Source organism: Gopherus flavomarginatus, chromosome 4, assembly GCF_025201925.1.
Source record: "Gopherus flavomarginatus isolate rGopFla2 chromosome 4, rGopFla2.mat.asm, whole genome shotgun sequence".
NCBI lineage: Eukaryota > Metazoa > Chordata > Testudines > Testudinidae > Gopherus > Gopherus flavomarginatus.
Genome location: NC_066620.1, coordinates 52,930,541 through 52,944,246, shown reverse-complemented (window position 1 = coordinate 52,944,246; position 13,706 = coordinate 52,930,541). Strand labels below are relative to the sequence as shown.

At 44.7% G+C, this 13,706-nt stretch overlaps 1 protein-coding gene across 1 annotated transcript in view; it reads left to right on the top strand.

The window, feature by feature from the left end:
• The first annotated feature begins 4,607 nt into the window (after window positions 1-4,607).
• The window catches only part of EPRS1 (glutamyl-prolyl-tRNA synthetase 1), a 65,643-nt gene continuing 56,544 nt past the window's right edge, over window positions 4,608-13,706 (top strand). Inside the window, 2 exon segments of the mRNA XM_050948420.1 lie at window positions 4,608-4,778; window positions 8,878-8,962. Of these exon segments, the coding sequence (XP_050804377.1) occupies window positions 4,736-4,778; window positions 8,878-8,962 (128 nt within the window). The 5' untranslated portion in view covers window positions 4,608-4,735.

Genomic DNA, 13,706 nt, shown 5'->3' with positions numbered 1-13,706 from the left:
ATAAAGAAAAATGCAAAGTGCTCCACTTAGGAAGGAACAATCAGTTTCACATATACAGAATGGGAAGAGACTGTCTAGGAAGAAGTATGGCAGAAAGAGATCTAGGGGTCATAGTGGACCACAAGCTAAATATGAGTCAACAGTGTGATACTGTTGCAAAAAAAGCAAACGTGATTCTGGGAAGCATTAACTGGTGTGTTGTAAACAAGACACAAGAAGTCATTCTTCCGCTCTACTCTGAGCTGGTTAGGCCTCAACTGGAGTGTTGTGTCCAGTTCTGGGCACCGCATTTCAAGAAAGATGTGGAGAAATTGGAGCGGGTCCAGAGAAGAGCAACAAGAATGATTAAAGGCCTTGAGAACATGACCTATGAAGGAAGGCTGAAAGAATTGGGCTTATTTAGTTTGGAAAAGAGAAGACTGAGATGGGACATGATAGCAGTTTTCAGGTATCTAAAAGGGTGTCATCAGGAGGAGGGAGAAAACTTGTTCACCTTAGCCTCTAATGATAGAACAAGAAGCAATGGGCTTAAACTGCAGCAAAGGAGATTTAGGTTGGACATTAGGAAAAAGTTCCTAACTGTCAGGGTAGTTAAACACTGGAATAGATTGCCTAGGGAGGTTGTGGAATCTCCATCTCTGGAGATATTTAAGAGTAGATTAGATAAATGTCTATCAGGGATGGTCTAGACAGTATTTGGTCCTGCTATGAGGGCAGGGGACTGGACTCGATGACCTCTCGAGGTCCCTTCCTGTCCTAGAGTCTATGAATCTATGAATAATGTAAGACTTGTGGAACTAGTTGCTACAATATATTATTGAGAATAAGGGTGTCACTGAATTCAAAAAAGGATTACACACTTATGACTGAAATTATCCCCAATTATAGTGGATAGGATATTATGCTTTAGGAATGAGCCAAATTCTAATTGACTAGGGGTAAGGAAGATGCTTTCTCTAGTAGTAAGTTAGTCCCTAACTGTCTAATAAGGGTTTGTTTGTTTGTTTCATCTTCTTTTGAAGTATCTGCCACTGGCCTCTGGCATATTGGTCTAATTTGGTATTGTAACTCATAAATTTATTTATGCAATTGAGTGCAGTGAGCACCTATTTTATTTCCTATCACAAGTAGTTATCTGAACTGAATAAGTCATGTTTAAAATAGTAAAGATTGATTTTAATTAACATGTTCATACACCTGAAAACATAAATTTGTCTGTATTTTATCCAGTGTTCACTACACCCATAATAGGCTCTAAGGTAGAGGCAGAGGTTACTTCTAAAAGCCCCAGTAGTTTATTAGCAAGCAGGCTGTTTTCTGCTTGAGAGATCTCCATGCAATCTAAGAGCAGTTTCTTACTGTTGTGCAAAACTAGATATGCACAATAAACACAGTACTGGGGAACACAGTCACACAAGTTTCCTGATATTTGCTGCTCCCAAATGCATCCAGCCAAGAAAACCATATGTTTTATCTAAATATTCAGTAAGTAGGTAGCTTCCTATAAGAAATTAAATAAATCTTAACAGCTTCTGGCCCATTAAGGGTACATCTGCAAGCAGAGTCAGGATAAGCTCTACCCTGACATCTGGTGGAAAGAATGTCAGAGAGTGTATTTGCATAGGCACGCCAACCCTATCCCAGACTGCCGAGCTGTGGGACTGCTTGGTGACAAATGACTCACCCTCAGTTGGGTGGTACTTGCTAGACAAGGGACATGGGTTCCAAAAGCCACTGAATTGAGAGAGGCTGGGGACAGGTATCTGTGCCTGGTGGTGTAGGCTCCTTGTGGAGCCAGAAGCACCAGTTCCACCCCCTCCTCTCTCCACTGTGGAATGTCAGAGCTGATTTTTTTTATTCCCTCAAGAATCTAAATACAGGTTACTGAGCTGAACTCAACTCACTTTGGGCTAATAGTGCACTAGCACTGGGGCTCCCCCACTAAGAGCTGAGATCACTAAAGAGCTGAGATTACTGAGCTGAGAGCACTGAGTACTGTGCTAACTAGTGGGGGAGCCTGAAGATATGCTGTGGAACAGAGTGGCTGGCAGAGTGGAGCAGTTGTACGGACAGCTGGAGCGGATCACGGGACAGCTGGTGGCAGCAGAGCGGCTGGCAGAGCGGAGTAGCTGTGGGACGGGTGGAGCGGCCCACAGAGCGAGCAGAGCCGAGCAGTTTGCAGAGAGAACTGGAGCAGCTCATGGAGCAGAGCAGCTGGTGGAGCGGAGCAGTTTCTGAGGACGGCTGGAGGAGCAGCGTGGAGCGGCTGGTAAAGCGGAGCAGTTCGTGGAGAAGGCGGAAGCAGAACCCACGGAGAGGCAGGGCAGTTGGCCCTGGACCACGTAAGGTGCCCCTTTCTACCCAGGCTGGGGGGAGGGACCTCTACACATAAACTCTCGAACTCTGGGGTGGCATTGACCAGAGACTTTTGGGTTGTTGGACTTTGGGGTGATTGGACTTAAAACCCTAAGGGAAAAAAGGACAGTGCCAAACGTACTTGGAGGTGGGTTTTTGTTTATGGTTTGTGTTATAACCCTGTTTGTGGTGTTTCTCCAATGGGATGCTGCATTGATTCCTTCCTTTATTAAAAAGATTTTGCTACACTCAGACTCCGTGCTTGCGAGAGGGGAAGTATTGCCTCCTAGAGGCGCCCAGGGGGGTGTGGTATGTGAGTGTCCCAGGTCACTGGGTGGGGGCTCGAGCCGGTTATGCATTGTGTTACTGAAACGGAACCCCTGGATACTGAACCCGGCCCTTGTTGCTGCCAACTCAGAGGGGCAGAAGGGTTGCACATCTATATCAGAAGTGCTACAGCAGTACAGCTGCTGTATCCTAGACCAGTGGTTCTCAAATTTTTTTTCCACGGGCCACTTGAAAATTGCTGAGGGTCTCAGCAGACCACTTAATGATCTTTCCAAATGTTGTTTATACAGTTTGCTAACTTGTAAAGCGCTTTGAATAAAAGCACTGTATAAAAAAAACCTTAATAATTTCTTTTTGTTCTACAAATAAAAGCACACAACTTGTGTTTTAATATCAGTAGTCTTAGCTCTCTAATGTGATGAATGCCTCCCCTGCTGCAGCAGCCCCCCGAGCTTGGGCTCGGAAGGAGGGGGTCTCTCCCGATCTCTCCCACTGGGGCTGGGAAGGAGGGGGTCTCTCCCTCTCTCCCCTGCCACAGCAGCAACAGAGCTGAGGCTGGGAAGGAGGGTTGTCTCTCCCCAGCAGCCCTGGAGCTGGGGAAAGTCATCTCTTTCTCTGGCCACTGCAGCCCTGAACATCCCAAATTCCGCCCATCCCCTCTTCTCACCTCACTGCCCTCTATTCTCCCCAGGGCCGGTACCACTACCTTACATCTGCATCTTCTCCATGGTTCAGGCACCTAATTAGTGGAGCCACACCAGCATGGCTCCACTAATTAGGTGGGTGGCCCTTCATTGTCTCGTGTGCGGCCACCCAGGCGTGCACCTTTGAGGGAACTATCCGCAGACCACCTGAATGGAGCTCACAGATAACTGGTGGTCCACAGAAGTTTGAGAACTTCTGTCCTAGAAACTTATTAAAGCAACTGAAACATTTTTTCCCCTGCTGTAGTAAATCCACCTCCCTGAGAGAAGAATTCTTCCATTGACCTAGCTGCTGTCTATCTTCTATGGTGTCCACACTAGGGTTAAGTTAATCTAATAACTACAGTCCACAAGATGTGAAATTTTTCACAGTGCCAAGCAATGTAGGTAGGTTAACCTGTGTTTTAAGTGTTGCCTAAGGATTAGAGGGGAACGTAATGTAATGTTCTGGTAGTGGATGCTGTTGCTCTCACACGAGTCTATGTCCAGCACAAGACACCATCTGCACTTCCTCACCCCTCCCTACAACCACTGGCTGGCTGGAGTTTAGTGGGAGGCTCTTTATGGGCTTCAGCAGCAGCTGAACAGGCTCAGTAGCAAAGGAAAATTTACTTTCATTTTTATATTTAAACCAATGGCAGCAGCTCAACCCCCAGACGTGAGGCAAATTTCTGCCTGGGGACGAGTCTGACACCACGTTTCATAAAGCGCCAGCTCCTGGAGTCCCGTGTTGGCGACGCTCTCACCTCCCACGGGGCTCCGCTTGCCCAGAAAGACTAAAAAATGCGTCCCTACTCCCCGAAAGGCTCCAGCCTTCTTTTTCCGGCCCCGGTCAGCTCCAGGCCAGGTCACAGCTGTGGCGAGAGGCCGAGACGCCTCCCCGGGCAGGGCCACTGTATGCTGCGGCCTAGGCCCTGGCCTGCTCCCTGGGAACGTACATTGCCATAGCAACGGCTCTCCGGCTCTTGAGAAATCCAGGCGTAGCGATGGCAACGCTGGGCCTCGCTTCCGCCTGGCGGAGCGTGGAGGATTCACTACAAGGAGGGGGAATTCGCCGCGTAGACACAGGCACGAGGACAAACTTGGGCGAGCAGCGCCGCCCCCAGGCCCCTCGGAGGAGCGAAGAACCCCTCCCTCCCTGTGAACCAGTTTCCGCGGGGGACCTTATGGATGTAACACCAACCAGAGGTGTGCGGCCGAGTCGTTCCCCGTCGCCGGAAGTGACGAAGGGAGGCGGTGCCCAGCCTCGTGGCAGCAGCTCCTGCAGGAATAGGGCGGCCCTGGAAGGGGGCGGAGTCGTTTCAGCTTCGCTGAGCTTCGGCGCGTCCTGGCCCCCCCCACTTCCTTTTCTGGCTGTCCAGGGAGCCGGTCGTGGGGGTAGCGCAGCGATGTCGCTGAGCCTGACGGTGAACGCGGAGGTTCCCCCGCTCGGTAAGCGCGGCCCGGCCTGGCCCTGACCCGGTGCCGCACCCGCCGGGTTGCTGCTGTGTTGCATCATGCGGCGCTGGGCGCAGGCTCCTCCATTCATCCTCGCGGCCGTGCGGGGGCGGGGAGACAGACGGGCGGGCGGGAGTGGGGGAGGCAGCCTGACCCTTGGGGTCTGCGGAGCTAGGTGGTTCCTGGGCGCCGTGGGGCTCAGCCCCTCCCCCCCCCCCGCCTGATTCATTCTGCCCGGGCTGAGCCCCTGTGCCTGGCTCCCCCCGCACTCGCGGAGCGGGGCTGATCTGGGGGCCGGGGAGAGAGGGGTGGGGGCTGCTGATGTCTCTTTGGCACGCAGGATCCTTCGGCCAAAGCTGCCCTCAGGGTGTTCCCCCCAGCGGCTCAGGTCTGCCCTGTTCGGGGCACGGCGCTGAAGAGGTTTTTGCTCTGTCACTGGGGGCTCAGCATGGTAAGAGGGTCTTGTCACCTGCCTGCGGAGAAAGTGACAGAAATACTACAAGCTTTCTGAAACGACACGTCATCTGCATGGCTTGCCCTGCGTAGCCTTGTAGTAACAGAAAGCTGGATATGGTAAACAGCGACCTGAGAAAATAAACCGGGAGCAAATTATGGTCTTGTTCAAATGTAGCATTTTATGGATAACAGAGAAGGACAGACTAAATGCAGGCACAACCATAATGAGCTAGGGAGATGCTTCCCCCACTTTCGCTAATGTATCTCATCCCTGACTTGCAACAACCTGGCTATTGCAGTGCTGAACCTTTCTTGAGGTGGCTTCTCTCCAATAGACTGCTGGCTCTGTTGCTGTTTTTAATGTTTAATGGAGATGTTGATGCTTTTAGTGACTTACTTAGAGGTTCTATTTATAATTGAGTTTCTTAAGTTACTTCACAGGTTGTAGACCAAATTTTTGATTTATTGGCTAATTGTTTCATACACAGATGCCTTTTTCTATATACATATAATTGTATGTGCAAAAGTAGAGACTGCTTTTGCAAAATTCATTGGATATCTAATGGATTCCTGTGTACAGTGGTAGTGTAGCTGTGTTGGTCCCAGCATATTAGAGCGACAAGGTGAGTGAGGTAATATCTTGTGTTGGATCAAATTCTGTTGGTGAGAGAGACAAGCTTTGGAGCTTACAGAGAGCTCTTCTTCAGGTTTGGTAGATGTACTCAGCAATCCATTCCATCTTGTATTTGGTAATGACACTGAGAACTTTTCCCAGACCTGAAGAAGAGCCCTGTATAAGCTTGAAAGCTTATCTTTCTTGCTGACAGAAGTGGGTCCAGTAAAAGATATTACCTCATCCACATTCTCTCTCTAGTGGCTTTTCACTTCAAGATCTAGTTCAACATTGGATGGCACATTCTCTTTGCTCTCTTTCCTGCTCCAGTTACTCATGTAGCCAATGCTTTTCTTCGTCCCTATACACCAGGGGTCCCCAATGCGATGCCCGTGGACTAAGTGTGCCCACGCATTGGCCGGTGAACGAACATGCGCCAAATGCTTCCGACAAGCTGCGTCATCCAGAGGCGTTGCTGCCAAAATGCCGCTGATTTTCGGTGGTATTTCAGCGGCAACGCCTCGGGATGATGCTGCTTGTCGGTGACATTTCGGTGGACGGTCATCCGCCGCCACGGTCCTCCGTGGCTCGTCATCTGGTGCCCACCAGACAAAAAAGGTTAGTCACTAGTGCTATACACTGTCCTACCATGTGGGTGAAAAAACCTTCTCTGCAACTGCTGCTATCTGGAAACAGCCTTTCACTCTTCTGCTACACTGATTCTCCATCTCATTGCAAATCATTGCTGAAGATGCATTCTTGCCTTGCCTCTGTGCCTTAATTTTTCTTTCTTTATGCTTTTGTAAATTGCATTTTTCAACTCTAGAAAGCATTTTGGGATGCAGTTTGTATGAGATGATTTAAAATATACATGGCTGTATATTTAAACAATATCCTGTGGAATAAAATTTAAATTTTAAAAACTTTCACTCTACTAAGCATTTTCTAATAACATCTGATAAGAGAGGCAATGTGGTCTAGTAGGTAGAGTAGTTGCACAGGAGAGCTGAGTTCTATTCTTGGTTCTGCCTCAGGCCTGCTGAGTGACCTTGGGCATGTTGCATCACCTCTCTGTGCTTCAGTTTCCACATATGCAAAATGGGGATAATGATGCTGATCTCTTTTGTAAAGCACATTGAGATGTGCTGGTGAAAAGTGCTCTAAAACAGTGGTTTTCAGCATGTGGTCCATGGACCCCTGGGGGTCTGCAGACATGTCTAAGATTTCCAAAGGGGTCTGCACTGCCATTTGACATTTTTTAGGGATTCCCAAATACAAAAAAGTTGAAAACCACTGCTATGAAGAGTTAGGTGGTGGTGTTATTATTATGAAAGACATCATACAAAATTGTAATTAGTTGAAGACTTAATTTGTATTTGACAGCTCTTACTGAGTTGTACTTAGAGCATGGATTTTAGATTAAAGGATTCTTAGGCCTGGTGTACACTGGGAAATTAGATCAGTGTAACTACATCACTCGGGTGTGAAAAATCCATACCCCAGAGTGACTAAGTTAAATTGACCTAACCCCTTATGTGGACAGAGCTTGGTACTGCCTCCTAGAGAAGTGAATTATCTATGCTGACAGGAGAACCCCTCCCATTGGCATAGGTATTGTGTATGCTGAAGTGCTGCAGCGCTGCTGCAGCATTTTAAGTATAGACGAGCCCTTATGGATAACATTGAAACACAGTGAACATTACAAATGTAACATTTTTATTTAAGGAAAAATAATTGTTTTCTAAAAAAATCAAGCACTTTTTTATCCTAACTTTTTCCTAGTTCATATTAATAATTGCTCTTGTGAAGTAGGGGGAAAGAGTACTAACTATGAATGTAATTTACGTTAATTACAGAGTTCAGCACCTACGTAGTTCTTTTCATCTTCAAAGCATTGTGCAAACATTAATTCTTGCCTCTCTCACAAGGATACTGCAAGTGATAGTACCCCATTTTTACAGATGGAGAACTGAGATGAGGGTCATTAAGTGTCAAGCTTAGTGCCAGAGAGGGAGTCTGACAACTGAGATCACAGTTTGGGAGTTCCTTGCTCCTAGTGCTCTGTTGAGGCAAATTTATTAATACTACCTTTTGTAACATAAAATACAGACAAAGTGGAGTGCATAACGAAGAGTGTAATGGGCTTTACAGTGTAAGGCTCTGATCCTGTAATTGGATCTGCACAGGCTGCCCCTTGTGCATGTGTGGAGGCCTGTTGACTTCACACAGGGGTCTCTTAGAGAGGAGAGGCCAAGGGCATCGTCGCCAGACAGTCAGGCCCCACGTACATTGACAGTACATTGTGTGGATGCTTTTTGTACTCCTATGGATAAAAAGATGATTTCAGTCTTTAGGGTGGTTAATCCTTTCACAAGCATTAAATCTGCTTTAAAAAAAATGAACCTGACCTTTTGTCTCTCCTTTCCATATGCCCCCAGTGGCAGTGGCTGAGGTGCACAGTATTGACAGACTTAAAATGTTGATGTGGCACACAGCCTTACTGTGTGAAGGCATTTGTCCAGGATGTTTTTTCTCCAGAGTATAGTCTCTTTAGTGGCATTTAGGTCATGACTATTTTTAAGTGATGTGTTTAGATGCTAATGCTGCTTTAGGCCTCTAACGAAGAGCATGTGGCAGGCCTCTGCTGAGGAGTAGATGACAGCAATATTCATGTCAAACAATTTGAGCGAGTTTCTTCTCTAGGTTGATGTGGGATAGGATGAATTTTTCAAAGTATCCTTGGGAAGCAAAATAACATTAAAACCATCCTGTTCTGAGATCACTGCAGATTACTGTACACCAGCTTTTATCCCTTCCTCCTAGACCATAAGGACTGCCAGGAAAAAACTGCCTGTTTCTAGACTAAAACATTGATTCCTTCCCATCGCCCTCTGTGCCTTTCAGTCAGAAGGCACCAGTTAAGACACACGGTGTGTGTGAATACAAAAATTTAATTGTAATCTATGAAATAGTCTTTACTTAGGAGAAAGATCAGCCATATTTTATCATCTGTTTGTTTTTTAGGAGCTTTGCTAACTGTAGAGCATGTGAAAAATGATGTCAAAATTTTGGTTGAAGAAGGCAAAGAGACCATCCTCCGTGTATCTGAGTAAGTGACTTTGCATCTCTTATCAGCATTGGGTCAGCATTTTTTAAAATTGATGTGATGATGACAGTAATCTTTTGCAGGGAGAGAAAAAACAGTACTAAAATTATTGCACTGTGTATTTTTTGCAAACAGTTGCAATTTTTACTTTTTTTTAAATAGTTTTCATCTTCTAATGGAAAAATTAGAGAGTGGGAAAACATTAAAGAAAAGTCGAGCGACCTCTGCTGCTTGTGATGTACACATACTTTAAATAATAATTAGTCTATGCACTCTAGCTCCTTATGTGGTGCCTGTCACTTCATTATCTAAAGCATTCACCTCCTCCATGTGCTGTGGATTCTCATGGTGGCAGCCATCTTGTGATAAACAAGTGTCTGTATAAATGTATATACAGTATGAGCGTGTGTGTGTGTGCATGTGATGGTGGATCAAGGATTTTATTGGTATTAGTTTGAGTTGACCACATCACACATAAGGGAAGCCACAGTGTCATCCCAAAAAAGTGCCAGTTAACTCGAAAGCATGTCATCCCATATTTTGTTTATGCCACATCTTCTAGAAAGAAGCTATTTTAGCTATTTCCCCTTTTAAACCATATGCTATTTTTGTTTTCTTGGAGTAACAGGAAAAAATGATACCAATAAGTTCTAAATATTTTTCAAACTGGTTTCCTTTAAATTGTAAAGTTAAGGATTTTAAGAATTAATACCTCATGACCCGCCAAGGGTAGAAACACAAAGCTAAGTGTCCTGCAGACACAACTCCATTGACTTAAGTCGAGCTGCACCATCTTCTCTGTGTACATCATGGACAATTGTACCTGTAGAAATCTGGGACATGCAGGTCTCCCGTGGGACAAGCATGCTTCTGGTTTTAAAAGTTAACACGATATTGGACTTAAAAACTGTCACTAATCCATTACTTACTATGCTGAGGTTAAATTTTCAGTCCTTATTTTTATCTGATCATATTAGTGCAGCTGTGGCAAACTGCTGACTGGAAGTTTGAGGTGCTTCAGTGGAGACTCTAGACCAGAGTGCATCTGAGGTCAAAGGTGCAACATAAATGCAGGTTATCTGATGGTTGAGGAAATATGCCATATGTAGGCATGAAATTATGGACGCACTAGAGTGGCACCATAGTTAAGTTATCAGGTTTTTTTGCCTTAAAGGATCTTTACAAAGGGGCTGTTCATCAATACCAACCTCTACCAAGAACAACTGAGACAAACAGATGAGTGATAAAGCCTTCAGTTACAGTGATTGCATAGTGCATGTTCTATAGGATGGTCTTGTGCTTAAAGAACTGGCCTTGGACCTGAAAAGAGAGGGATCTTTCTGTACCTCTGACTTCCTGTGTCACACTGAACAAGTAATTTAAACCTAAGGCTTTAGAGGTGGCCACTAATTAAGCTTTTCAGTTTGTTGTATTTATCTTCTAAAAATCAACTGTAAACTAAAATTATAAATAATTATACAACACATAGTAATTCTCATTTTGACTATTATACCATAATGCATGATGAAATTGTGTGGCAATTCTTTTCAATCCTTTGCTATGCATTTTTGAAGTCTCATAGACTTTAGGGTCAGAAGGGACCAATGTGGTCATCTAGTCTGACCTCCTGCACAAAGCAGGCCACAGAACCCTACCCATCCACTTCTATAACAAATCCCTAACCTATGTCCGAGTTATTGAAGTCTTCAAATTGTGGTTTGAAGACCTCAAGCTGCAGAGAATCCACCAGCAAGTGACCCGTGCCCCACGCTGCAGAGGAAGGCGAAAAACTCCAGGGTCTCTGCCAATCTGCCCTGGAGGAAAATTCCTTCCCGACCCCAAATATGGCGATCAGCTAAACCCTGAGCATATGGGCAAGACTCACCAGCCAGCACTCAGGAAAGAATTCTCTGCAGTAACTCAGATCCCATCCCATCCAACATCCCAACACCGACCACTGGGCATACTTACCTGCCGATAATCAAAGATCAATTGCCAAAATTAAGCTATTCCATCATACCATCCCTTCCATAAACTTATCAAGCTTAGTCTTAAAGCCAGATATGTCTTTTGCCCCCATTACTCCCCTTGGAAGGCTGTTCCAGAGCTTCACTCCTCTAATGGTTAGAAACCTTCGTCTAATTTCAAGTCTAAACTTCCTAGTGTCCAGTTTATACCCATTTGTTCTTGTGTCTACATTGGTACTAAGCTTAAATAATTCCTCTCCCTCCCTAATATTAATCCCTCTGATATATTTATAAAGAGCAAGCATATCCCCCCTCAGCCTTCTTTTGGCTAGACTAAACAAGCCAAGCTCTTTGAGTCTCCTTTCATATGACCGGTTTTCCATTCCTCGGATCATCCTAGTAGCCCATCTCTGAACCTGTTCCAGTTTGAATTCATCCTTCTTAAACATGGGAGACCAGAACTGCACACTATATTCCAGGTGGGGTCTTACCAGTGCCTTATATAACGGTACTAACACCTTCTTATCTTTGTTGGAAATACCTCGCCTGATGCATCTTAAAAGCGCATTAGCTTTTTTCACGGCCATATCACATTGGCGGCTCATAGTCATGCTGTGATCAACCAATACTCCAACATCCTTCTCCTCCTCTGTTGCTTCCAACTGATGCGTCCCCAATGTATATCTAAAATTCTTATTATTAATCCCTAAATGCATGACCTTGCACTTCTCACTATTAAATTTCATCCTATTACTATTACTCCAGTTTACAAGGTCATCCAGATCTTCCTGTATGATATCCCGGTCCTTCTCTGTGTTAGCAATATCCCTCAGCTTTGTGTCATCCGCAAACTTTATTAGCACATTCCCGCTTTTTATGCCAAGGTCAGTAATAAAAAGGTTAAATAAGATTCGTTCCAAAACTGATCCTTGAGGAACTCCACTATTAACCTCCTTCCAGCCTGACAGTTCGCCCTTCAGTACGACCCGTTGGAGTCTCCCCTTTAACCAGTTCCTTAGCCACCTTTCAATTTTCATATTGATCCCCATCTTTTCCAATTGAACTAATAATTCCCCATGTGGAACCGTGTCAAATGCCTTACTGAAATCGAGATAAATTAGGTCTACTGCGTTTCCTTTGTCTAAATAATCTGTCACCTTCTCAAAGAAGGAGTTCAAGTTGGTTTGGCACGATCTACCTTTAGTAAAACCATGTTGTAATTTGTCCCAATTACCATTGACCTCAATGTCCTTAACTACTTTTTTCTTCAAAATTTTTTCCAAGACCTTACATACTACAGATGTCAAACTGGCCTATAGTTACTTGGATCACTTTTTTTCCCTTTCTTAAAGATAGGAACTATGTTAGCAATTCTCCAGTCGTACGGTCCAACTCCTGAGTTTACCGATTCATTAAAAATTCTTGCTAATGGGCTTGCAATTTCATGCGCCAGTTCCTTTAATATTCTTGGATGAAGATTGTCTGGGCCCTCCGATTTTGTCCCATTAAGCTGTTCAAGTTTGGCTTCTTCCTCAGATGTGGTAATATCCACCTCCATATCCTCATTCCCGTTTGTCATCCTTCCATTATCCCTAAGCTCCTCATTAGCCTTATTAAAGACTGAGCAAAGTACTTATTTAGATATTGGGCCATGCCTAAGTTATCCTTAACCTCCTTTCCATCCTCAGTGTTTAGCGGTCCCACTTTTTCTTTCTTTGTTTTCTTCTTATTTATATGGCTATAGAACCTTTTACTATTGGTTTTAATTCCCTTTGCAAGGTCCAACTCTACTTGGCTTTTAGCCTTTCTCACTTCATCCCTACGTTTCTGACCTCACTAAGGTAGCTTTCCTTGCTAATCCCACCCTTCTTCCACTCCTTGTAGGCTTTCTGCTTTTTCTTAATCACCTCTCTGAGAAGCTTGCTCATCCAGCTTGGTCTACAACTCCTGCCTATGGTTTTTTTCACCTTTGTTGGGATGCAGGCTTCCAATAGTTTCTGCAGCTGTGACTTAAAGTAATTCCACGCCTCCTCTGCATTTAGATCCACAAGGTCTTCAGTCCAATCCACTTCCCTAACTAATTTCCTTTATTCTTTAAAGTTAGCCCTTGAGAAGTCAAAAACCCTAGTCCCAGATCTATTTTTGTTTATCCTTCCATCTAGTTTGAACTGAATTAGCTCATGATCACTCGAACCAAGGTTGTCCCCTACAACCATTCCTTCTATGAGGTCCTCACTACTCACCAAAACCAAATCTAAAATGGCATCCCCTCTTGTTGGTTCTTCAGCTGCTTGGTGAAGAAATCCATCTGCTATCACATCCAGAAAAATCTGAGCCCTATTATTCTTGCTAGCACTTGTCCTCCAGTCCATATCTGGGAAGTTAAAGTCTCCCATGATCACACATTTCCCATTAGTGTTTACTTCCTTAAAAACATTAAAGAGGTCTCTATCCATATCCAAATCAGATCCCGGCAGTCTGTAGCACACCCCAAGCACTATCTCAGGGGAGGCTCTAGTAGCTTTCTTTCCCAGTGTGATTTTTGCCCAGACAGACTCTGTCTTGTCCATTCCATCACTTCTTATTTCTTTACAGTTAACCTCCTCATTGATGTACAATGCTATTCCACCACCTTTGCCTTTATTTCTATCTTTCCTAAACAGCACATAGCCTTCAATACCTGTACTCCAGTCGTGACTACTATTCCACCATGTTTCTGTTATCCCTATAATATCCTGTTTCACTTCCTGCACCAATAGCTCTAGTTCCTCCATTTTGTT